This window comes from Oncorhynchus gorbuscha, linkage group LG05 (genome assembly GCF_021184085.1).
Source record: "Oncorhynchus gorbuscha isolate QuinsamMale2020 ecotype Even-year linkage group LG05, OgorEven_v1.0, whole genome shotgun sequence".
NCBI classification, from domain to species: Eukaryota; Metazoa; Chordata; class Actinopteri; order Salmoniformes; family Salmonidae; genus Oncorhynchus; species Oncorhynchus gorbuscha.
In genome coordinates this window covers 24352022-24377510 of record NC_060177.1, presented here as the reverse complement: position 1 = coordinate 24377510, position 25489 = coordinate 24352022, and the positions used below count along the sequence as shown (strand labels likewise).

The window sequence follows — 25489 nt, the reverse complement described above, 5'->3', positions numbered from 1 at the left end:
TTCTACAACTTGTATGGAGTCCACCTGGTGTAAATTATATTGATTGGACATGATTTGGAAAGGCACCCCTCTATATAAGGTCTCACAGTTGACATTGCATGTCAGAGCAAAAACCAAGCCACAAGGTCAAATAAATGGTCCGTTGAGCTCCGAGACAGGATTGTGTCGAAGCACAGATCTGGGGAAGGGTACCAAAAATTGTCTGCAGCATTGAATGTCCCCAAGAACACAGTGGCCACCATCATTCTTAAATGGAAGTAGTTTGGAACCACCAAGACTCTTCCTAGAGCTGGCCGCCCAGCCAAACTGAGAAATCGGGGGAGAAGGGCCTTGGTCAGCGAGGTGACCAAGAACCTGATGGTCACTCTGACAGAGCTCTGGAGTTCCTCTGTGGATATGGGAGAACCTTCCAGAAGGACAACTATCTCTGCAGCACTCCACCAATCAGGCATTTATGGTAGAGTGGCCAGATGGAAGCAACTCCTCAGTAAAAGGCACATGACAGCCCGCTTGGAGTTTGCCAAAAGGCAGCTAAAGACTCTCAGATCACGAGAAACAAGATTCTCTGTTCTGATGAAACCAAGATGGAACTCTGAATGCCTGAATGCCAAGCGTCATGGCTGGAGGAAATCTGGCACCATCCCTACAGTGAACCATGGTGATGGCAGCATCATGCTGTGGGAATGTTTTTCAGCTACAGGGACTAGGAGACTAGTCACGATCGAGGAAAAGATGAACGGAGGAAAGTACTGAGAGATTCTTAATGAAAACCTGATCCAGAGCGCTCAGGAAATCAGACATTTGCTTACATTTCTAAAAACCTGTTTTTGCTTTGTGATTATGGGGTATTTTGTATAGATTGATGAGGGGGAAAAACAGTTTAATCAATTTTAGAATAAGGCTGTAACCTAACATAATGTGGAAAAAGTCAAAGGGTCTGAATACTTTCCGAAGGCACTTGTACTTAAAGCATCAATTCAGCACTGACTTGACCTGGATCCCAAGCTATTTACTTCTGTGGAGACAGCATCCAGAATGGGAAGTGAGGATGTAAAGTACTATGAAAAACATCAGAACACTTCAACAGGCTTTTCACAAAAACTCCCTTTTGGCTCCATTGTCTTGCTGATCAGTCCATTGTCTTACTGTTGTTTCCAATAAAAGTGTGTCATTTAGAACTAACGACAAGGCAAGGCTTTGTTGCTTTACGTAAAACAAGTATTGAGGAGATAATGCTTGATTGTGCTATGGATTAATGTGTTGGAGCCTTTACAGTAAAGAAATGACTTATTAAAACATCTACACCAATGAAGCAAGCTGAATCAGTCTAAACAGCTCACTTCTGCATGAGAAATGCTCCCGGCTAAAATTACACTACATCAGATCACATCCTCTAGTCATTGAGCCTGTGAGATAGGTGTGTGAAGGCCACATGAATGGCCAGGCCTTTAGGGACCTGGGGCTGAGGAACTCACTGCCTTTTTCAAAGAGCTCAGCACTGGGGGACGGACACAGTGAAACACCACTTGATGAACAGGAAGTAACCCCATACTGTACTTACTACACAACTGATAGACATTGGATATCTTTGGCGCAGCTTTTATATGTTGCACAAATCTAGGGAGCAATATATCACAAACACAATCAATGCCCCACTGTCAATATGAGCAAAATTGATTTTGTGTCATAATCAATAGAAAATGGATATGCGAACAAGCCACAGATATCTTTCTGCACACAAACACAAGGAAGGGTTATAAAGAAGTGATCATTACAATTATATTACACTGTCAGAGCTGTTAGGTCGATAAGCATTCTTTCACATAGGTCAAATAAGCCTAAACCAGTCCTTTTTTCCACATCTTTACAGCAGTCAGTCTACGATAATTCCAGGTGAAGGTGGCATGTTTCACACACCAGATGTGGAGTGCACACACACACACACACACACACACACACACACACACACAGGCGCGAAATGAATAGTAATACTATGTTGAATATGAAACCTTGCTCCTTTGGCTTTTCACAAAATTAATAACACAAACATCCAAAATGCAGTGGGAGACATCAGGAACACGCATATGAACTGATTTCAAACAGCAGTGGTTAGACATGACACAACAGGGGGAGAGAGAACCAGGGCTATAACTGAACAAAACAGAACAGAGAACATATTAAAAATAGGTTTCTGGGATAAAATCCTACCTGGTGCACTGAACTGGCTGCTTCCAAGGGTGGTTGGCCTGTTTTTCCCACTATTTACAGGTGGAGAAAACATCTACCAGAAGAAAAGAAGTGGTCTGAAAAATGTGACTGAGACAAATTAATATTTTGCCTTTGATAATCATGCATCTGTTACAAGCTGTTCAGACTTCCTGTGTTTCATAATCAATTTCCTCACTGGAGAGACATTGACTGATACAGAATAAAGTGGGCTAAATAACAAACAAATAAAACATTGTAAAAAGATAGATAACTGTCCTACCGCGCTAAAATCCAGTAAGTCACTCAATTCCTTGTCTGTTCCGATAGCGGCAATCCGCTGTTGAGGATTCATCCTGCCAATCTTTAGACCTAAAGAAGAAAGTTTGTTTGCTTAAGTCCAATTTTGTTTTAAATTGTCCTAATTCCTTGATTTAAAAAAATATCCATTCAATAACGAACTTCAGTAAAGTGAAATCTCATTCTAGATTCTCACTGAAGTTGACAAGGAATATTCCCAGAACACGTCGGTTCCGAAAATAAATCTGCACAGTGACCCTTGACATTGTTGTGCGAGTTAATTGATCAAAGGTAGGCTACTGCAACAACCGATGAAAGTAATTGTAATTGACCCATTCATTGTCATCCACGTTTCCACGCTCCCTTTTAGAAAATGTTATTGCACATTATGACATCTGAACAGAATGAAAAGGAAAAGGTAGCCAGTACGTGGTAAGTAAATTCTATCTATTTACAATGGTACAGGCACATTGAAAATGCTTGGCGCTGCGTGTAACACCAGTGACACACACTGAGACCTGCAGCATCGTTTTTCAAATGTTTATCTGACTCCCCAAACGCTACATTTGTATCAATCTTCCGCGACAGACTAAGTTACAAAATAACTAACCCACTGTAGATGTTCAAATCAAGGACTAATGAATGATACGCTATACAATATGTTGCTTTGCAATAGTCAGTGATGAGCCACGAATTTGATGTGTCATTAAATAGAAAGTGAATTAGCATGTTAAACAAAAAGGAAGATCCACCAATATGCTGTAGGCTACAAATTCAGGCTGTGTAAAACGCCCTTTCAAGTAAAAGTAGTAAAGCAAATGCCAACCCTTTACTCCATACCAGCTCCAGTCTCTTGTATCCCAACTTCTTTCACCCAGTCCGAAACCTTTTTTTGACAAACTCACTACAATATTTTACCTTTTCCCCTTTAAAATTCCAACTAGGGCGATCGGGTGTGGTAGTATGGAGCCTCGTTCTCTTGTAACGCGTATCAAATACTGTAAAATAGTGATTTAGGTTGTAATAGTTAGCAAAATATCCCTACATGTCACTTGCGAGTTAACCTTAGGCAGACAGACATTTTTGCTTCGCAAAAACCTCAGCACTATACAATGACATTCGGTGTTGTATCCTTCCGCTGAAAACCGTGAAACGATATCCCCAGCCTAGCCTACTACAGACACCACGCGGAGTGGTAGGAGATGACAGCAGTTGAGAGGACCCATCATATTACATTTAGCCTGTCTTAATCAATCATTAGGCAACATTATGTGACACTAGTACAAAGAGATCGAAGCCAGATTTTGTAAGTTGTGTCAATCAGCGAATTGGTGTAAGGAAAGGTATTGGTGAGACCTCTGAATTCGCTACACTGGTGTCAGAAGTGGGACAACGAATAAATGAGTAGCCAATGAATGCATATGGACCGAGAGAGTGGGAAAGAGAGAGATCACTTTAAGGTGGTTGCAACTAATTGGACATGTAGCAAAATTCTGTCCCACACTAAATGGGAAATGTTGACGCAGAGTAGGCCTAGTTTCTTTAAAAATACGTTAGAGTATCACAGTTCTAACCTGTTTGTCCCTATGTATGTTAGCCTTATTAATTGAGGCCGTCTAAAAGACCGAGAGCATAGTGTGCTGCAGTGTCATGTTTATCACGGTTTGAGCTCACTCAAAAAGCAAGCAAACTGCAAACTATTTTTATGAACAGCACAATAAATCGGGAATACTTTTTCTGTTCCGCTAAGGCAAGAGGAAAAAGGGAAAGAAAGTGGTGTGAAAAAACTGTAGACTACATGTATCGACAATTTATATAATTATTAAAAAACAGCTTGATCGGATTATTAATTGCTAAAATGTTAATAGTGGTAATATCCTAGCAATTCGGCTGCATGCTTCTTCAGCCATTGGTGTTGAATGGGCTCAGAAAACAATAGAGTTGGGTCAGGGCCAAAACTCTAATGCAGGGGTTCTCAAAGTGCGGCCCGATGTACTGTAGAGGGTCTGCGGCCAGATAAATCGTCTAAAAAATGAATACATAAAAGTTTTTTTATTTTTTATATATATATATATACGTTTTTTAACATAAATATTACTAACAACAACAGATTCAACTAATTTTGGCCAAGGGATCCATGTAATACGTTTAGTTTGTAATACAATAAAATGTAATATTACTCATCAACAATTTATGTACTTAACCCTGGGCACATGGGCCTAGGAGGCTCACAGGAATATTGGTATCCACAGAACTTCACCATTTACATTTACATTTAAGTCATTTAGCAGACACTCTTATCCAGAGCGACTTACACAATTATAAGTCTGTGGCCGCTTCTCCAGTTGTTTTCCCCTCTACTATCTAGAGGATTTCAGTTATTCGGTTTTGAGCATTAATAAACTCTGTTTCTGTTAAAGTCGCGTTTGGGTCCTCCTTCACCTGCATGACACTAGGAGGCTCACAGGAATATTGGTATCCACAGAACTTCACCATTTACATTTACATTTGTTTCAACTCAATAATTATTGCATTTTTTAAATATAAATGGCCTGTAATTTAAGCTTTAAAACGACAACATTTTCTCTCAGCCTCATAGAACAATGTGTTAGAATTGCAGGATATTAGAAGATGCAACAACAAACAATACAAAATGTGTAGAATTGCATGACAAAATGTGTAGAATTGCATAAAATTAGCTTGAAAACTGCTTAATATTCTCTCTGATGCTAAGAGGCTGGCCTTTAAAATATTACTTCCAAGAGCCCAAGACTTGATTCATCCAGCCATGCATGCACTGCTGAAGTCATAGTAACTCCATATATGCTATTTTTTCTCATTTGAGTTGTGTTCTGGGGGGGTCACTGATGAATTTTCTATCACGAAAAGGGTCCTCGGCCACAAAAAGTTTGAGAACCCCACTTCAAATGATCAAAAGTTTGGTGTGCGATCAAAATGATAAATTGAAGAACAAATAATCTGGTCCATCCAGGCTATTATGTTTTGTTTCCACAGTAAAAAAAGTCAAGAGAAGAGACATGATACTTACGGATAATAGAAAATACTGCTGAATATTGAAAATATCAAATCTCTGTAGCCAGTGATCGTCAGTAGCATATGCATACTGGATGTAGATACTTAGAGGAATTCAAATGCTTTGGTATTATACAGTTAAACACATTTATCCAATTTAGTTCATTTTGTGAGTCTTTCTCGGATTACATTTTCTCTTGGTAGAATAGTAGTATTTGTCTGGCTGCAGTCTGATAGGCCTACATCACCAGGTATATCTATATAGTTATATATCTTATCTATATAATCACAATGAAATCAAGTTGGGAAAATGCATTAAAAAATTTGTGGTTTGGTAAGACAATGCATCTAGGTTTAAAAATACCCCCAAACAAGGCTAACACTGCTTGTTTGGATGTGGCCCACCTTGAGTAGAATACTGTAGGTCAAGCTTTAGCCTTGGTTTTATGCTGTCCATTGTCCACTCAATGGGCCTCTACTGTATATCCACTTATTACTTTTCTGAAATCCAGACTGCCACCTGTTGGACAAACTAACCATAGTCGACTATGTTACTCATCACCAATGTGTAAAATGTATAATTGAATGTAGCTCTGATTAATGACGTTTGTAGACCTATTTAGATGTCCTACATGGCAACTGGCAATATGTGTGAAGAGTTTTTTTAAATAACAGGAAACCCAAAGTTTATAACAGGCTGAAATGGATAACGTCAGAGTGTTGATGTTGCTAATCCATACCATGTCATAGATCATATTCAGACATTGAGATTTTTCACTTACCAGTGCATCAATGCAAACTTGCATGGAGTGCATCAATTGTTTTATGTTAATTAAATTATAAATATGGGACCCAATCATGCTTGCCTCAGAACCAGAGAAACCTGGATTGGATCCCCAGCTGGGTTACCCCAGGATGTGCTACACTAGTGGGCGGCAAGCCTAATGACAATACTTATAGGTGGGGCGGCATTCACCTTTAATGTTTGTTTGTGGACCGCCATTATATCATATAAGAAGAAGAAGTGCATGTCAGAGCAGAAACTATACATGAAGTCCAAGAAACTGTCTGTAGATCTCAGAGATAGGATTGTGAAGAGACATATATCTGGGGAAGGGTATAAAACAATTTATAGAGTGCTAAAGTTTCCAAGAGCACAGTGGTCCCCCTCATTTGGAAATTGAAAAAATGTGGAACTACCCAAACTCTGCCTGGAGCTGGCTGTCCAACCAAACTGAGCAACTGAGCATGAAGGACCTTGGTCAGGGAGGTGACAAAGAACCAAATGACTACTCTGACAGAACTACACAGTTCCTTGGCTGAGAATGGAGAACATTCCAGAAGGATAATGGTCTCGACAGCACTTCACCAGTCTGGGCTTCATGGGAGAGTTGACAGACACTCCTGAGAAAAAGGCACATGACAGCATGCATGGAGTTTGCAAAAAGGCACATGAAAGACTGTATTAAACTATTTGGCCTGAATGCAAAGCACTGTTTGGAGAAAAACAGGCACAGCTCATCACCCGTCTTAACACCATCCCTACCGTGAAGCATGGTGGTGGTAGGATCATACTATGGGGATGCTCGTCATTGGCAGGGACTGGGAGACTGGTAAGGATAGAGAGAACAATGAATGGAGCCAAATACAGGCAAATCCTTGATGGAACCTGCTTCAGAGTGCTAACAACCTTAGACTGGGGGGCGAAGATTTACGTTCCAGCAGAACATTGACCCCAAGCATACAGCCAAAGCAACGCTGGAATGGCTTTAGCAGAAGAATGTGAAAGTCCTTGAGTGGCCCAGCCAAACTTGAACCCCATTGAAAATCTGTGGAAGACTTGAAGATTGCTGTTCACCACCGCTCCCCATCTAACTTAACAGAGCTTGCAAAACCTGCAAGGAAGAATGAGAGAAAATCCCCAAATCCAGATGTGCAAAGATGATACAGACACCCAAGATAACGCAAAGTTGAAATGCAGCCAAAGGTGCTTCTACAAAGTATTGACTCAGGTGTACGAATACTTATGTAAATTCGATTTATGTATTTCATTTCAATACATTTGCTAGCATTTCTATTTTAAAAAATCACTTTGTCATTATGGGGTTTTGTGTATAGATGGGTGAGAAAATATATTTTGAATATAGGTTGTAACACAACAAAATGTGTTATAAGTCTAGGTGTATGAGTACTTTCTGAAGGCACTGTGTATATAAAAATAGAAACACAACGTGCACAATTTCAAAGATTTTTTTGAGTTACAGTTCATAGAAGGAAATCAGTCAATTTAAATAAATTCATTAGGCCATAATTTATGGGTTTCACAAGACTGGGCAGGGGTGCAGCCATGGGTGGGCCCCACTGGGGAGCAAGGCCCAGCCAATCAAAACAAGTTTTCCCCCACAAAATGGCTTTATTACAGACAGAAATGCCTGTGATGACAGAAGAACGCTGTCTGCCCCAATGCATAGTGACAACTATAAAGTTTGGTGGAGGAGGAATAATGATCTGAGGCTGTTTTTCATGGTTCAGGCTAGGCCCCTTAGTTGCAGTGAAGGGAAATCTTAATGCTACAGGAAACAATGACATTCTAAACAATTCTGTGTTCCCAACTTTGTGGCAACAGTTTGGGGAAGGCCCTTTCCTGTTTCAACATGACAATGCCCCTGTGCACAAAGCGAGGTCCATACAGAAATGGTTTGTCAAGATTGTGTGTGGAAGAACTTGATTGGCCTTCACAGAGCCCTAACCTCAACCCCATCGAACACCTTTGGGATGAATTGGAATGACAACTGCGAGCTAAGCCTGATCACCCAACATCAGTGAACCTCCTCACTAATGCTCTTGTGGCTGAATGGAAGCAAGTCCCCACAGCAATGTTCCAACATCTAGTGGAAAGCCTTCCCAGAAGAGTGGAGGTTATTATAGCAGCAAAAGGGGGACCAACTCCATATTAATGCCCATGATTTTGGAATGAGATGTTCGATGAGCAGGTGTCCACATACTATTGGTCATGTAGTATACCGTATATATACAGTATCAATCAAAAGTTTGGACAAACCTACTCATGCAAGGCTTTTCTTTATTTTTTACTATTTTCTACATTGTAGAATAATACTGAATACATCAGAACTATGAAATAACACATGGAATCATGTAGTAACCATAAATGTGTTAAACAAATCAAAATATATTTTATATTTGAGATTCTTCAAAGTAGCCACCTTTTGCCTTGATGGCATCTTTGCTCACGCTTGGCATTCTCTCAACCAGCTTCATGAGGTAGTCACTTGGAATGCATTTCAATTAACAGATGTGCTTTGTTAAAAGTTAATTTGTGGAATTTCTTTCCTTCTTAATATGTTTGAGCCAATTAGTTGTGTTGTGACCTGGTAGTGGTGGTATACAGAAGATAGCCCTATTGGTAAAATATAAACAATTTTGAATGTCTGTGCAGTTGGTCCTTTTGTGTGTTGTAATTTAAGAGAACATCCACAGAAAAGTATTATTAAACAAACCTTTCCAAACGCTGGTACTGCCATTGCCATTTCAATTACCTGGCACATGCGCACAATTCTACATGTTAACACCTGTAAGACTTCAGTTAGTACGCATGCATTGTGTGCACGTTCTTCCGTCTTGTGCGCGTGCTTCAGGTGACGAGAAAGAAAACAGTGATAGCTAACACCGAGACATAAGTTTTGAAGCCTGTTTAATAATACTTTCCTGAGGATATTTTGTCTTACATTTCTACCCACAAAAGGACAAAATCAGTAGACAACAGGTAGAGTAAATGCAAATGGAATGTCATTCAATATTTGTGATAGACAGGGAACAAATAGGTTGTAGGTGACTATGTTGTCAAAGGGACAGCATAGGAACGTTGTGACTAAGTGCTCCAGTGCTTTCACGGGCTTTGTTAGGAGTTGCCGACAAGTTCACAACCGACCAAAAACAAGTAGTGGAATAGTGGTGAGGTTTTAATGGGTGTAGGGTTAGTCAGTAGGCGGAAACACATGGCTAGATAAGATAAATAGATGGCCTCACACTCCAGTACAGTAGGTGGCGGTGTATGCACCTTTCAGTTGGTTGTGATCCTCCAATACACATTTCAAGAAGAAGAATTAAGCTGATCTGCTTAAAACGTGGACAGATTTTGGGTGGTGTTTGTTTGCGCACCGCCATTATACCATAGAAGAAGATTTTGGGCGGAGTAAACACAAATGCTTCGCTTTTTCCTCTGTTTGTCACTAGGTACCACTTCCACAAAGTCATAAATCCTGCCTATTTCTATCATGTATCTTCTTAAAGTGTGATATTAAACCAAACGGTTAACTCTAACTAATTGTTGTTTTCATGTATTTTAAAGATATAGCTCATTTTGAGGCAGTGGTAACCTTCCTCTCAGCAAACCCCAAATTTCCCATCAGCCACCACAATATTCACAGGCGCTCCATAGAAGGTATTTCTCGTTTTGTACTAAGGACAAACCACCCAGTTAAACGTTAGATTAAAAGGTAAGTGGACTCTGTACTTGGCCACTGGTATACCTAGAATGTTGGTATTGTTGAATAGCATTTAAGCATATCGTAGTACTACTGCATCAGATAAAATTAAGTTGGAACAAAGAGATCTATGTTGTGTTGTCGCGCCAGACGCCATGATTGGTTGCCCACACTAGCTAATAATGGCTGGCTAGCAGAGTTAGCTAGCTACTGTAGTGAGTTAAAATAGATGGCAACTGGACGTTTTGGTAGATAACGTGAGTATCGCTAGTTAACTATGTGGTGTTCTGTATTGTATTTCCAGCTTGTTGATGTAGCTAGCTATGGTTTTTCGACGGGATATAAGCAAGAGGTCCGTTAACTAACTAGTCGCGCGGGCGCACGGCTATGAGGAATCAACGTATCCAGTTTCCAAGCTTTTCCTACTAACGTTAGTTAGCCAGGTACGCAAAACATGTTAGCTAACGTTAGCTCGCAGCTAGCTGAAGAAAACATAGCTAACTTCGTTTGACTAACTAGCTAGTTAACATTTGTTTTCCTAGCTAACATTAACGTAACTCTCATCCATTTTTCAGCATCACAATGTCCGAGCTTTTTATGGAATGTGAGGAAGAGGAGCTGGAGCCATGGCAGAGACAGACACCAGAAGTTAATTTGTTGGGCGACGGTAAACATGATGATGATGACGACGATGAACCTATATTTGTTGGGGAGCTTAGTACTTCAAAGGGCACCATTAACACCAGACCAAGTATGTTTTCTTCTCTTGGTATGGCTCAGTTAATGTCAGGTCTCCGACGTCTGTTTTCTCTAGTTTGGATAGTTTGCTTACACAATGTCCTTCCATTGGATGATTTTCCCTTAGTTGCTCTACAAAGTTGGTAAATGTGATTATCAATATATATTGTATTGCTTTGAAAATTAACCAGTCTTGTTCATGTATCTGACCTGTCTTTGAAGCGAACAACCAAAGAAATGTGAAGACCACCCCAGTTCAAAGTGGCGGAGTTGGAAGACCAAGAGCCCCTAGGATGACAATGACACACAGCTCCCCCCAAGCTCATCTCACTCAGGGTCCAGTTCCCCAGAACATCATAATTCCAGGGAAAGGGTTGAACAATGCACCTCAACCCTTAACAGCAGTACCACCACAACCCATCATTATCAACAACCAGGTATTTTGTGCTATATCCCTTATTTCACTTTGCTATACATTGCAAAAAAACCACACATTACATTTGAGTCATTGAGCAGAGACTCGTATCCAGAGCAACTTACAATTACTGCATTAATCTTGAGATAGCTAGGTGAGACAACCACAGATCAGTTGTAGTAAGTACATGCTCCCTCAATAAAGTAGTTATCAGCAAAGTCGGTGCTAGTAGGAAAATGCTGATTTTTCCATGATTGTGGTGCTGGGACAGCAGAGCTTTGACTGGACACCTGTTTAGTTGTAGAGATGTAACTTGGCTTTAATGGTGTTGGTGCAATGTTTTAATAAAAACGGTTTGCCTTTTTTCTTAGGGTTACATTATGACCACACCACAGTTACCGGCCAACTCGGCTTTCCTTGCTTCCCTTGGGAAACAGTATCCCCCCGGGACATCTTTCACTGTGGTTCCAGGTAAAAAAAAAATAGAAACATTACTTAATTTGATTGCAGACAGGCAAGCAACAAACCAAAACATAACACATATTTTTGTATTTCAGAGCAGACTAATAATTGGAAATGAATTTCGTGAATCTATGCCCTACAAGTAAACTTATATATTCCCTATACAGCCACAGTGCACACGTACTACTTTTTTGCTGTGTTTCATATTTGTAATGTGGTCCTGTGGTCCTGTGTAGCTCAGTTGGTAGAGCATGGCGCTTGTAACGCCAGGGTAGTGGGTTCGATCCCCGGGACCACCCATACGTAGAATGTATGCACACATGACTGTAAGTCGCTTTGGATAAAAGCGTCTGCTAAATGGCATATATTATTATTATATTATTATTATTATATATTATAATGTGTTTTTTTTTCAGCAGGCCAGCAGCACATTCTGCAGCAGGTGACTCCAGGGAAGCCTTCACCTGGGGTTATCCACAGGCCTCAAGTGCACATGATCCACAACAACGTAGTGACCTTGTCCAATGTGCAGGGCCCCGCTGCATTGTCTTCCCAGCCCAACCGCTCAAATTCTACCAACCTCCAGATTGTGTCCCCAGTTATTCATGCCAAAGGCAACAGCTGGGGTGAGCCAAAATATCTAACTTGTTTGACCCAGAGATATTCCTGGCCAGGTCAAAACTCCTGACCCTCTGTGTGACCTCATGATCTGAAGATTGCATGTGACTTGTGATAATAAGTATGAATCATTTTTCTCTCCCCTTAAACAGACTATGGCAAACGAGGTTTACCTCAAGACCAAAACAGCACAGCTAAAAAGGCAAAGCAGGACATGGGTAGGGGTTTCCTTACATTAGTTGCATGTTCTGTTATTAGCTAGATTCATTAGCACTTACTTTTTTTATTTTGACTGAAAACTGAAATTTAGATTTTTGTTTTTGCAGGGTCTTCCCACGCCCAGGAGATATTAGAAAATGGGGCACGTTTTTGTAAAAAATGTCCAAAGTGTAAATTTGATTTCTACCAACAAGTTGTCATGAAAGATCACATGGTGGTGAGTTCAGTTATTCTAAAATGCATGCCTTTAGCTGTGACAATTGTTTTACATAAATATTGTATAACGTTACTATTCAGGGCTTGACATTAACTTTTTTAGCTGCTTGTACTTCGGACAAGGGTGACAGATTTTCTTTAACGCCATTTTGACATCATTGTATGATGCAAGGAACTACTTTTCAAAATCTCTCTAATATATATATATATATAAATAAAAGCAAATTTACCATTAAAAAAAAGATACATTTTGCTGGGCTACACTCTGCCTATTCGTGTCTTTGCATATTAATTTGTGTGTCAAAATACACCACTGCCCCTTTTAAGGCTAACCTTGAGAATAGTTGGCCACCCTTGGTAGCCTATAAAATATTGCAACGTTACAATTACAACCAAATACTTTTTATGGCTTTTATATATTAAAGGGCGTCCCTGGGACGATAAAACATGTATGCGGTTCGAAACAGACCCTGGGACGGTTCTGGGATGACGTCCAAAAATCATACAAAAAAATCATACAACTGCTGCACATATAATATATATATATATTTCCATATGCACACATGGCTGCACACAAATGTTCCAACATGCGATTAGTGAGAACACCTTTTTCAGTGTGCGAGCGGTTTCATATGACAGAGATTAAAATGTCTGTTAGAAATGAAGAAGTGAGATCTAAAGCTGTATAAACTGGCATGGTTTACTCACGACTAGTATTATGCCTTTGGCTGTTGGGAAATAATATTGATTTGGGAAATAATATTGATTTGAAAGCTAATATAACATGAAAAATTCTGGTTTCAACATTTCTGTGGTCATATTTTGCCTAGGCTAGACTACATCCAGGTTTGAAACAATTAAGTTTATTATGAAATAAGTTTATTATGAAATAGTTTCAAAATGTTGGCCGCCTCCGCTCAGATTCAAGGTGGGTGATGTGCAGTGCGCAACATGCACTGTCTTTCACTCTCCGGTCTTGACCATTTGATCTGAACGAAGTGCCTAGAGTATGTCGACAGATTCAAGCCTTCAGACATTAATGTTAATTATTATTAATATTTAATGTAATTACAATTCTCATTAAAGTTTTCCTACATTTTCTGCCTCCTCCCTCATGTCAGTATCCGTCTGGACATGAGGCTGTAGCCAATATGCATATACATTTATGTACATGAAAAATAGATTTGAAAATTATTTCAGTGTGCTTCTCACATCCAATTCTGATCGCAGTAATTATTTGATTTTTGTGATAGATTTGTTGTCCAAATGGACAAGTGAAAAAAATGGTTCTTGTCCCGAACAAGAGGTCATGTGTTAATGTCGAGCCTTGCTATTAGTGCATGAACCAGAGCCTTATATAAGGCATTTTTTAAGAACTACAATATCAACTCTGCAGATTGCAATTTGTCAGCCTATTTTAATTTAAATTCCTTTAATTACAGAAATGTTGTCCTCACCTGTTGGAGTGTGTCTTCCCCTCAACCCCGAAGTCTACTTACCTTTTTGCAAGCAAGCGCATCATGCTTGTCACAGACTTCTACTATGGTAGATTTGAGGGAGACAAACCAAAATCGCAGCAGCAGAAGACCCCATTTACCTATAAGTGCCAGAGCTGTTTGAAAGTACTCAAGAACAACGTCAGGTAACTACAGCAGACTTTGCTTGCTATGCAGCTCTGCTTCTGTTTTCAATAAGCCACCGTATTCCTCAATAATACGATTATTTGTGTCGAAAAAGGGTGTCGTGTCTACTGCGCAAAATGTGTTTTGTATAAACAAGGTCATTTTCTAATCTAAAGAACTTTTATATCCTATTTGTCCAGTGGTATATTGAAAACAATACATTTGGCATGTCACGTGTTTACATAATGCACACACATTACACAATTACACCAATAAGCAGATTGGTGGACATATCTTCTACATTTATATGAATGGCTAAATGTTATTGGTAATGGATGGATACATCAACCAGCCTTTCGTCAATACGTCACCCCAAGTGTCTACTGTGCTGTTTTGGTGCATGGAAATGGTGTTCATGAACAAGTGTTAAATGAGCCCTCTGCCCATGGAGAGTGATTAACTTCAATGTGAAGAGAGGAGATTCAATGTGTTTCAGCCCTCATCACAGTTTTCTCCCCCAGGTGGATGACATATCAACTCATATTCCCACTTGGGGCCAGAGATGAATAATGGCTGCTAGTTTGGATGGTGTAAGAACTGCTCCTTTGATTAAATAACTTTGCTTCAGAACGTTGCAAGAAAAGCCTCTGTAAGCTCCTTTTAATGGGCAGACGCATTTGTGCTGTACTCAGTCTGGCAGCAGAGGTCATAGTTGGTCTGCATAAAAATCCCTATTAGGGGAGCTGAGGTAACAGACTGTGCTGGCTGAAAAATGGGCCTTGCCTGCCTTGTCAGTGCAGCGGTTACATGTAGAGGTCATGCGGCTCGGTGCAGCCGTGGAACACCTCATCATTAAGCCAAACAAAAAGCTGTGTGTAATTGGCGGTATTATAATGGCAATTATGCATGCTTAGGAAGTGAGGTGCAAGGAGTGGTTGCTAGTTTCTTTTCTTTTTTTACCATGGGGATCCGAAGCGCAGGTTTGGTGTTGCACACAGGCCACGATCTGTTGAAGTGTTGTTGAATACGGCTTCACTGTAATTTAGCTCAGTACATTAAGTTTTTCTTTTTCCAAATGGTTGAAGTAGGGTAGTTATTTATGCATGTATGTATGCATATATTGAATTATTTACAAGTTTGACTAAAAAGATAATGAGCTTTTTTAGAATATATTCACAATTTTTTTTATGAAATTTGCTCTGGGTGACTGGATAGTAGTTCTCTTTTTTTTTAATAGCTTGTTTAAAAATAACATTCCGTTTTTTGCAATGTAAACTAAAGATAAATGGCAAAGCTCACACCCATCTTTGTTTCTTTGGCATATCTTGCACTTTGTGGGACTCTTGTAGGTTCATGAACCACATGAAGCACCATCTGGAGCTAGAGAAGCAGAACAGTGAGAGCTGGGAAAGCCACACTACCTGCCAACACTGCTACCGGCAGTACTCAACCCCATTCCAGCTGCAGTGCCACGTCGAGAGTGCCCACAGCATGGTCGAATCTTCAAGTAGGCATACCAGTCAATGGCAACCAACATGAAACTTCAGTGAAACCATACATTTCACCTTAACGTATTGAATACCGTCTCAAGCAATCATACATTGTACATAACTTTATATATAATCAACCTGTCCTTAACAAGTTGGGCCCATTTTTAGTAATTTGTTCTTGTTTTGTAGCCAATTGCAAGATATGTGAATTAGCCTTTGAGTCTGAGCAAGTGCTCCTGGAACACATGAAGGACAATCACAAGCCTGGAGAGATGCCCTATGTCTGCCAGGTACATTTTGTTTATCGATCATGTTTTTATAGTAGTTTGTTCACAAAGAAAAGTTATTCACAGTTGATCGTAGAGATGCCCTGGCACTACAATCAGGAATTGAAACATTTAATTCAAATTATTGAAGGGATTTGACTTGCAGTCTTCCTGAACCTTTTATTATTCAAACAAATACTTTAATTGTCTCCTTCCAGGTGTGCAACTACCGGTCTTCATTCTTTACCGATGTGGACACACACTTCCGTACGGTGCATGAAAACACAAAGGATCTCCTTTGTCCTTTCTGCCTTAAAGTTCTTAAAAGTGGTCATGTCTACATGCAGCACTATATGAAGCATCAGGTAAGAGGCTTAGTTATATTGGGTACTTTTCTATTGTTAAATATGTGCAACAATCCATGATCAATAAATATGTTGATTGGGTCATTTTTGATTGATGGGGCTCATGTTCTGACTGACCTGTCACACATTGTAATTTCATGTCAGTTTCCTGATGGTTCAGGCTCTTAATAAAGCAGTGAATGCAGCAAATAGTTTTTCTCTCAGAGTTAGAGTTTTATAGCTGGCTGGTTTAAAGAAAAATTGAACACTCTTGTGAGTTACCCTATTGGCTTTCATTCTGAGGTTGGATTGATTTGGTTGTCTGCTGAACACCTTGCTGTAATACAGAACTGTCTTACAACAATGTCTGCTTCCTTTCTCCTGCCTAATGGGCTCTCTGGCAAAAAACTAACATTTACATTACATTTACATTTAAGTCATTTAGCAGACGCTCTTATCCAGAGCGACTTACAAATTGGTGCATTCACCTTATGACATCCAGTGGAACAGCCACTTTACAATAGTGCATCTACATATTTTAAGGGGGGGGTGAGAAGGATTACTTTATCCTATCCTAGGTATTCCTTAAAGAGGTGGGGTTTCAGGTGTCTCCAGAAGGTGGTGATTGACTCCGCTGTCCTGGCGTCGTGAGGGAGTTTGTTCCACCATTGGGGAGCCAGAGCAGCGAACAGTTTTGACTGGGCTGAGCGGGAACTGTACTTCCTCAGTGGTAGGGAGGCGAGCAGGCCAGAGGTGGATGAACGCAGTGCCCTTATTTGGGTGTAGGGCCTGATCAGAGCCTGGAGGTACTGAGGTGCCGTTCCCCTCACAGCTCCGTAGGCAAGCACCATGGTCTTGTAGCGGATGCGAGCTTCAACTGGAAGCCAGTGGAGAGAGCGGAGGAGCGGGGTGACGTGAGAGAACTTGGGAAGGTTGAACACTAGACGGGCTGCGGCGTTCTGGATGAGTTGTAGGGGTTTAATGGCACAGGCAGGGAGCCCAGCCAACAGCGAGTTGCAGTAATCCAGACGGGAGATGACAAGTGCCTGGATTAGGACCTGTGCCGCTTCCTGTGTGAGGCAGGGTCGTACTCTGCGGATGTTGTAGAGCATGAACCTACAGGAACGGGCCACCGCCTTGATGTTAGTTGAGAACGACAGGGTGTTGTCCAGGATCACGCCAAGGTTCTTAGCGCTCTGGGAGGAGGACACAATGGAGTTGTCAACCGTGATGGCGAGATCATGGAACGGGCAGTCCTTCCCCGGGAGGAAGAGCAGCTCCGTCTTGCCGAAGTTCAGCTTGAGGTGGTGATCCGTCATCCACACTGATATGTCTGCCAGACATGCAGAGATGCGATTCGCCACCTGGTCATCAGAAGGGGAAAGGAGAAGATTAATTGTGTGTCGTCTGCATAGCAATGATAGGAGAGACCATGTGAGGTTATGACAGAGCCAAGTGACTTGGTGTATAGCGAGAATAGGAGAGGGCCTAGAACAGAGCCCTGGGGGACACCAGTGGTGAGAGCGCATGGTGAGGAGACAGATTCTCGCCACGCCACCTGGTAGGAGCGACCTGTCAGGTAGGACGCAATCCAAGCGTGGGCCACGCCGGAGATGCCCAACTCGGAGAGGGTGGAGAGGAGGATCTGATGGTTCACAGTATCGAAGGCAGCCGATAGGTCTAGAAGGATGAGAGCAGAGGAGAGAGAGTTAGCTTTAGCGGTGCGGAGCGCCTCCGTGATACAGAGAAGAGCAGTCTCAGTTGAATGACTAGTCTTGAAACCTGACTGATTTGGATCAAGAAGGTCATTCTGAGAGAGATAGCGGGAGAGCTGACCAAGGACGGCACGTTCAAGAGTTTTGGAGAGAAAAGAAAGAAGGGATACTGGTCTGTAGTTGTTGACATCGGAGGGATCGAGTCTAACCAAATCAACTCCACAAATCACTGTATGTAGCCATAGAACAAATAAATAGCTGAACCTATTATCTACCTATATGCAGTCTTGTTATCTTGACTCGTGCTTTTCTATTGTACTTGTTTTGTAAATTCACCAGAAAAAAGGAATTAATCGTTGCGGGAAATGCAGGCTGAATTTCCTCACCTACAAGGAGCGAGTGGATCACAAGACTCAGCACCATAAGACTTTCCAAAAACCCAAAGCTTTGGAGGGCCTTCCTCCTGGAACCAAGGTTAAACTCTTCTTATTTATTCTAGGAAAACATGTCAATACCTCTGTACCAAGTATCTACAATATAGATAAAGTCAATGGCAACTGCAATAAAGCCTCATTTGAAAGCAAGTTCTATTACAAATGTTTAAATTACGGCATGAATTCAGATCATCTTAATTTGATCTGTTCTTTTAATACATTTTTCAGGTGACTATCCGGGCCTCTCTGACAGGGCCATCTCCCAGTTCCGCCCGTGCTGCTGACAAATCCAGTGTCAGTGTCATACCAGAGGTCTCAGGCATGAAGGGAGCCATGAAGGCAGCCAATGTAAAAGCTCAGAGCAGTACATCTACCACACAGGGCAGCAGTGGGGGGAAAGGCAAGGGCGCAGTGAGCAAAAAGCTCCTCAAGCAGCAGAAGAACAACCATGTGTTGCAGAGTCTCAGGTCGGTACATCACTCAGTCAACTTGTTTTTTTTTCTCATGGTGCAAACTACATAGTTTCTGTTATAGCAACTATGGTCAGGGACAGTTTCTTTTCATTGTTGGTTATGAACAGGGCTCTAAATTCAAACGTTTCATTGGTAGCACTGGTGCTCTCAACATCAAGTTAGGAGCTAATGAGGTTACGTGACTGAACAACAGGTAAACAAATGCCTGCGAGTGGTTTTGGAACAGCTTGTGAAGTGGTTCATGAATGTATAACCAATTCACAATAGAACACTGCAGGTAATATGGGTTGTATTTTTTTTACCAGTTTGTGCTAGAAACAATGTGTTTTCGCTGTAGTGATGGTGTTACCATGACAGTAATAAATATGTGCTTGCTTTTATGTCTAGTTCACTCAAATAACGGTACGGCGAAGCCTAATCATTACAACAATTATTATCTGGGAGATTGTATTCATAGACGCACAGTGCTCCCAAAATAAAATGTCAGGTCGCACAGCAAAATATTTAGGAGCATATGTGACCAAAATGGTCGCACTTCAGAGCCCTGGTTATCAATATATTACACCAATCAAGTAACTTGTATGTTTAATAATGCATCTCAGAATGTTTTACTGAAGGTAATAGTACTTCAGATATAAATGAAATAATGATGCCCTAATTAATTCTCTACTTTTTTAGTATTGGAGAAAGACGGCATACCTGCATTGAGTGCTACTCGGAGATTCATGACTTCTATAGTCACTATCCCATGGTTGCAATTTGTGGTGCATGCAAGTATCGGACGAGTTGCAAAACATCCTTTGGAAACCATATGATAAGGTAAAGCATCAGATTCATAAAGCATATATACACTGAGTACAAAACTTTAGGAACACCCCTACAAGGTGTCAAACGTTCCACAGGGATGCTGGCCCATGTTGACTCCAATGCTTCCCACAGTCGTCAAGTTGGCTGAATGTTCTTTGGGTGGTAAACCATTCTTGATACACATGGGAAACTGCGTGGAAAAACCCAGCGGTGTGCAGTTCTTGACAAATTGGTTCGCCTGGCACCTTCTACCATACACTGTTCAAAGGCACTTAAATATTCTTGCCCAGTCACCCTCTGAATGGGGTACACACACAATCTGTCTCAATTGCCTCAAAGCTTAAAAATCCTTCTTAAACCGGTCTCCTCCACTTCATCTACTCTGATTTGAAGTGGATGTAACACGTGACATCAATAAGGGATCATAGCTTTTACCTGGTCAGTCTGTCATGGAAAGAGTAGGTGTTTTTAATGTTTTGTGAACTGTGTGTATGTCCATTTTTACATTTGAGTTATTTAGCAGATGCTCTTATCCAGAGCGACTTACGGGAGCAAGTAGGGTTAAGTGCCTTGCTCGAGCACATCGACAGATTTTTTTCACCTAGTCTGCTCAGGGAGGATGTTTTATTGTTCATATTAAATATATATTGTAAAAATAAAGTCTTGAGTCACCCTGAGGAAGGAACAGTGATGCCGAAATGTTTGTAAAAAAAAAAACATTAAATTGCTGGGAGTTTAAACATGGAGTGTGCAAATTCATTTTTATAGTTTATTCGCTGTTAGTCAGCACCTCCACACAAACTATTTTTTTCTGCGTGTGTGCCAGCTCATGTTTTTTAATCCATATTAAATATATACAAATATATTTTTGTCAGGTTCCATAGTGCCATCTCAAAAGAGAGATTCCGGAAAATGAGGAAAATCCCAGTTGTCCTAAGGTACGTCTCCCTAACTAAACAAATCTGGTCTCAAATCAATTCTTTAATGTTGCCATTGTTCTGCACTTTAGTTTTTGGTAATGACTTCTTTATGTAGTGTTGCATTTTCACCAAATATGACCAAAATTAATAATATATATATGCCATTTAGCAGACGCTTTTATCCAAAGCGACTTACAGTCATGTGTGCATACATTCTAGCACCATGCTAGTTTATTCTGTTCCATTAGGGTCATTATGAATCACATTTTACCTGCGGTCTTGCAGGAATTTAACCCTTGTCTGTCTGAACTGTGACTTCCTGGCTGATGCGCATGGAACTGACCTCATGAGCAAGCATTTGATTGACAGACCACACCACATCTGTAAGGTCATACTAGAGAAAGGTATAAGGTTTATCACATTCTTCACAACCAGATGCTTAGGCGTCACATTTTGTTCATATAATAATAATAACCTGTCTGCATGTCATGTTTTTCTTGTCTTGCAGGAGAAGGTGGTGCTGTAGATGATGGCATTAGAGGGTGAGTAGCTACTCTCCCAATGCAGCAGATAACGAGAACATCCTAAAATAAAAGTAACACCCCTCATAGTGTTGTAATGAGATTCTCAGAATTTGATCAAGTACTTGTGAGACTTCCAACTCCCTGACCTGAGTTTGAATGCATCCATTATTTTGAGAAATCTTTACCATGTACCGGTACTTTTTACATTAAGCTAATTGGGATGCATATTAAGTGGATTCTTTTTTTTTTTTTTTTGAACTTTGGCCTTAATTAATACCAGAGAACATTGCTTAATTAATGTGTGCCTAAAGTTAGGTCATTTTGTCATTGGGAAGCTGCTGAAATGAATATCCTCGTCTTAATTTGTTGTATTCCCTTGAGAAGCCAAACGCACTGACAATACACGAGATCAAGTTCAAATGTTATCATTTCATAAATATGTTGTTCCTCCTGAGATTTTAATATGTACAATTGAATTGTTTGAAGAATAATTTGTCTGGACAAGGACATTGGTCCTTTTGCTTCATGATTAATATAACTATTTTTTTAAATAACTATTTGGATACTAATTCTGTGCTGATAAGCCGGTCTTAATTATGCTCTGAAAATTAATTTGACGTTTTCATTACCATATTCTAACGCTATCTCCAAAGTAGTTTTATTAAAAGTGCTCTACGTTTAATGGATTTGAGGTGATTCTCTTTTGTTCTGTTTCAGAAATAAGCAAGGGATCTCTGCTCTGATGTTCCCTGATATCCAGGTACTATAGCTGGATTGTACCTGAGAAACGGATATGTTTGATTTTGAACTGTTTCCTCAACCCAGCACCTCTTTTTATTTTTACATAGAATGCTGAAACTGCCACAGTGAGTGGCGCTTTTGACCAATTCCACAGGTAATTAAAGGGTGGTCCACACAAAATAGAACCTAGGAAAAATATTTCTATCTTCGATGGAGTTGATTAGATTGATTTGGTATGTTCCCCCCACCCCCTCCCTTCTCTTTCACAGCGTTCCCAGATTGATGGAGACCTCCAATGTCTTGTGTATCACCCCAGCTGCTGAAAGAAGGGATGGGCCAGAGGTAATGCATGTTCAGACCCAAGAGTCAGGAAGGGGTGCTGTAATTCTACTAGACAACGATGATGCAGCAGTTAACCAGCTAGGAGAGGCAGAAGTGCAAGGGCTTCCACATATCTCTACAGTGGATCAGAGCCAGGTAGTCACACAGGCTACAGAGCTAGAAACACCCATGGAAAGTTCAGTTGAGGAAGACCCGTCTTTGCAGTCAGGGCCCATGGATAGAGAAACAATTATAGGAAACTCAGTTGAAGGGAAGTGGAGAGAAGAGCAGTCTTTGCAGTCAGGCCTCGTGGAAAGTGAAACACCCATGGAAAGCTCAGTTGAGGGGGAGCAGAGGGAGGAGCGGGCTTTGCAGTCAGCGACCAGGTCCCCCACTAGTTCTGTGGCCTGTGAGTTAGATGGGGAGACGGTGCATTTGCATGCGTCATTAAGCAAACCGGAATCTGTGAGCTTTGACGACCGTAAGGTCAGCGCTTCCCTGGAGACCATCCCCTTTAAGGTTGTAGACCAAGAGGTGAAAGATATCGTGGAAGCAAAGGACATCTCGTCCTCTCAAAGTCCAGCTGACGTCCTGCATCAGAGGGCAGACGACAAAGACATTCCCTCCAGTCCTAAAACACTGAAGGGATCGGTGTCCTCGGAGTAGTGAGAAGTGGACCGGATGTATTTTTAAGAATACTGCATATCATTGAAATGTATTTCTCTTCCCATTTTCTTATACTTGACTGTCCTTGACCAGATGGAGATGAGCTGAGACGTGTTGTGTTTATTAGATTTGGCATTTGGAAAAACATGTATCATTTTTTTCTAACATCAGTGCAAGATTTGACTTCTGTCTGTCAAACTTACAATTTGGTTGTAAGCTTTCAATGAAAGTGAAAATGGTACACTGAATAATTTGACTTTCTGTAGTGTCGAAAAATACAATTTCTGAATGTTTATGCTTTCCTTTATCTGAACCTGTACTCGTGTGAAAAATCCTTGAAATATCTTAACTATCCTTCCACTGGTAGAAATAGGCCTTTTTGTTTATTTTGGATACCTCCTCTACTTCCATTGACATTTCATAGGTGCTTTTGTGTATTTTTAATATACTATAATCCATCACTTTCCCTTTGATCATCTGTATGTCTTTAGTTTGAGAGCAGTCCAATGGACTTGAATCATTGAGGGATTTTTAGTTAAATGGAACTGCGGAGCACCGGTCTATGGCCCATCACATGAACAGGCAAAAGCAGTGGGGGGAACTGAAAATCTTCTTTACACTCTCTTGGGTAATTCATTCTAATCATTTTAAATCGAACAGTAGTCTGCGTCGCTTGATCATGTCAACAGGGCAGCATGGTGCATCGTCCAGAAACACTTTGCCATAACTTGTTTGAAAATTGAAGCATTTTTTTTTATTGTAAAGGTAGATGGTGTTTTGATCAAAAGCAATCACTTTTTCACTTGAAACCAGTATCTTATTCAATACTCCACGTGCTTAACCTACGTCAGATGATTTTGCCATCAGCCAGAGTGGGGCACCTGGCTCAAAAAAGAATGCAATCACATCCAGTGCAAACTCCTCCCACTGGAGACAACTGGGCCAGGTAATCTAATCCCCTCAGTGTTTCCATTGCAGTCGTGCTAACATGTAAATAAACTTTGGTAATACAGTATGAAATCTGCTATTGACACTTGATTAAGAACGGACTGTCCATGTTCATTATGGTTGAGAGAGATGATCAACTGGTCAACTGTGGTCCTTCTGTAGCTCAGTTGGTAGAGCATGGCGCTTGTAACGCCAGGGTAGTGGGTTCGATCCCCGGGACCACCCATACGTAGAATGTATGCACACATGACTGTAAGTCGCTTTGGATAAAAGCGTCTGCTAAATGGCATATATTATTTATATATAACTGTAGTCTGTAGGATCATCACTGCCCAGCTTACATGAAAAGTAATAAAATGCATTGATTCCCCAGTTACCTCACAGTAGTTATAAATTACAAGCATCTTGATAGGTTTAACACTGACGGGAGTGTTGACTTAGCACTGAAATGTCTTCACCTTTGCTATGAATGTGATCATTGTGCCATTTTGTGTTTAGTTTGGTGAATTTTCAGCTGATGGGGAGGTTGAGGATGCAAAAAGCTTGAGGGAGAAGTGTGACATGAGTTGGTGCGTAAACAAGCTAGAGATGGATTTAATTTTTTTGACAGGTGACAGCAAAGGTGTCGCTCTTGGCCAGCATGTGCAGATAATACATACAGAATTATCCCAAGCAGTGAAGCCAGACTGTTTTCTTGCATCCTTAAAATAGACAAGAATGGGAAGTAATCATGTCTAATTATTCTGTTTATTATATCCTGTGTGTAACATCAATCCACCAGAATTGCCTGATAGTTTTTCTTGTGATCAATGGATTGTACTGTACCAGTATTAGAGGACCTGACAGTGCAGAAAGGGTACACCACTACAGTAGTAGTAGTAGTAAACTAAAACCGAGATTTATCTGTTTCCTTTGTGGGATCCTCCAGACTGAATGTCACTGTTCAATCTTTATTTACTTTCTTGAGGGAAATTTAACAAAAGAAACAATGAGAGCAAAGACAATTGTCATATTATTTCAGCATTTCCTTTTCTGGCAGGGCACAGTAGGCCCAAATACAATACTCAGTTGTCACCTCAGGCTAAGTCGTTTTGAAGATTTACGGATGAGTTCTCAGAGGGAGGCACACTTCTGTCAAATTTCAGGGCACCTCGAGGAGCAATGCCACCTTGTGAAGTGAGAACACCTCATGTATGCACAGCCCCACCCCCCCAGTCATTTCTATCTGTATTTGTTTGCAAGTGTTCCAAATGTCAGCTAATGATGCTCAATGGGAACAAGCTTTATAGAATGGCTGACAGTATATGACAGTTTCAACCAAGGAGCAAGAGACTTTGAAAAGTGAAACTCAAAGATTGTCTCCCTTTTGACTTCTATGCATATGCAAATCCTGTAAAACCTTCAAAGTAAATTCTGGATGTCAGTACCACTGCATTTTTTTCATTGTTCCCCTCTACTCAGGGACTGATTTAGACCTGGAACACAAGGTGGGAGCAGAAAACCAGCA

The 25489-nt window shown here is 40.7% G+C and overlaps 2 protein-coding genes across 8 annotated transcripts in view; one reads left to right on the top strand and one right to left on the bottom strand.

The window, feature by feature from the left end:
* Positions 1-3638, bottom strand: part of LOC124035721 (transcription factor 12-like) — a 92681-nt gene extending 89043 nt beyond the window's left edge. For 2 of the 5 annotated variants that reach the window (XM_046349327.1, XM_046349330.1), the window contains exons 1-3: positions 3332-3636; positions 2489-2577; positions 2209-2281 (exon numbers count right to left, since the gene is read on the bottom strand). In XM_046349327.1, the coding sequence (XP_046205283.1) occupies positions 2209-2281; positions 2489-2560 (145 nt within the window). In that variant the 5' untranslated portion in view covers positions 2561-2577; positions 3332-3636. Of the gene's footprint in view, positions 1-2208; positions 2282-2488; positions 2578-3331 lie in introns of all 5 variants that reach the window. The other 3 variants (XM_046349332.1, XM_046349329.1, XM_046349328.1) reach the window with 3 other exon arrangements.
* Positions 3639-9688: 6050 nt separating this feature from the next.
* On the top strand, positions 9689-24049 carry LOC124035720 (zinc finger protein 280C-like). 3 transcript variants are annotated; one of them, XM_046349325.1, is made up of 22 exons: positions 9689-9792; positions 9908-10055; positions 10348-10486; positions 10619-10794; positions 11004-11218; positions 11568-11667; positions 12075-12284; positions 12429-12494; positions 12603-12712; positions 14154-14353; positions 15683-15840; positions 16013-16113; positions 16308-16454; positions 18488-18622; positions 18811-19049; positions 19734-19874; positions 20738-20800; positions 21068-21186; positions 21291-21324; positions 22024-22066; positions 22155-22201; positions 22317-24049. In XM_046349325.1, exons 4-22 carry the CDS (start codon positions 10626-10628, stop codon positions 23032-23034), a joined length of 3015 nt encoding a protein of 1004 aa, XP_046205281.1. In that variant the 5' UTR covers positions 9689-9792; positions 9908-10055; positions 10348-10486; positions 10619-10625; the 3' UTR covers positions 23035-24049. The 3 variants fall into 3 exon arrangements, with proteins under 3 accessions (XP_046205281.1, XP_046205282.1, XP_046205280.1); XM_046349326.1 differs by lacking the exon at positions 10348-10486 and having other exon boundaries at positions 12078-12284; XM_046349324.1 differs by lacking the exon at positions 10348-10486.
* Positions 24050-25489: the final 1440 nt, after the last annotated feature.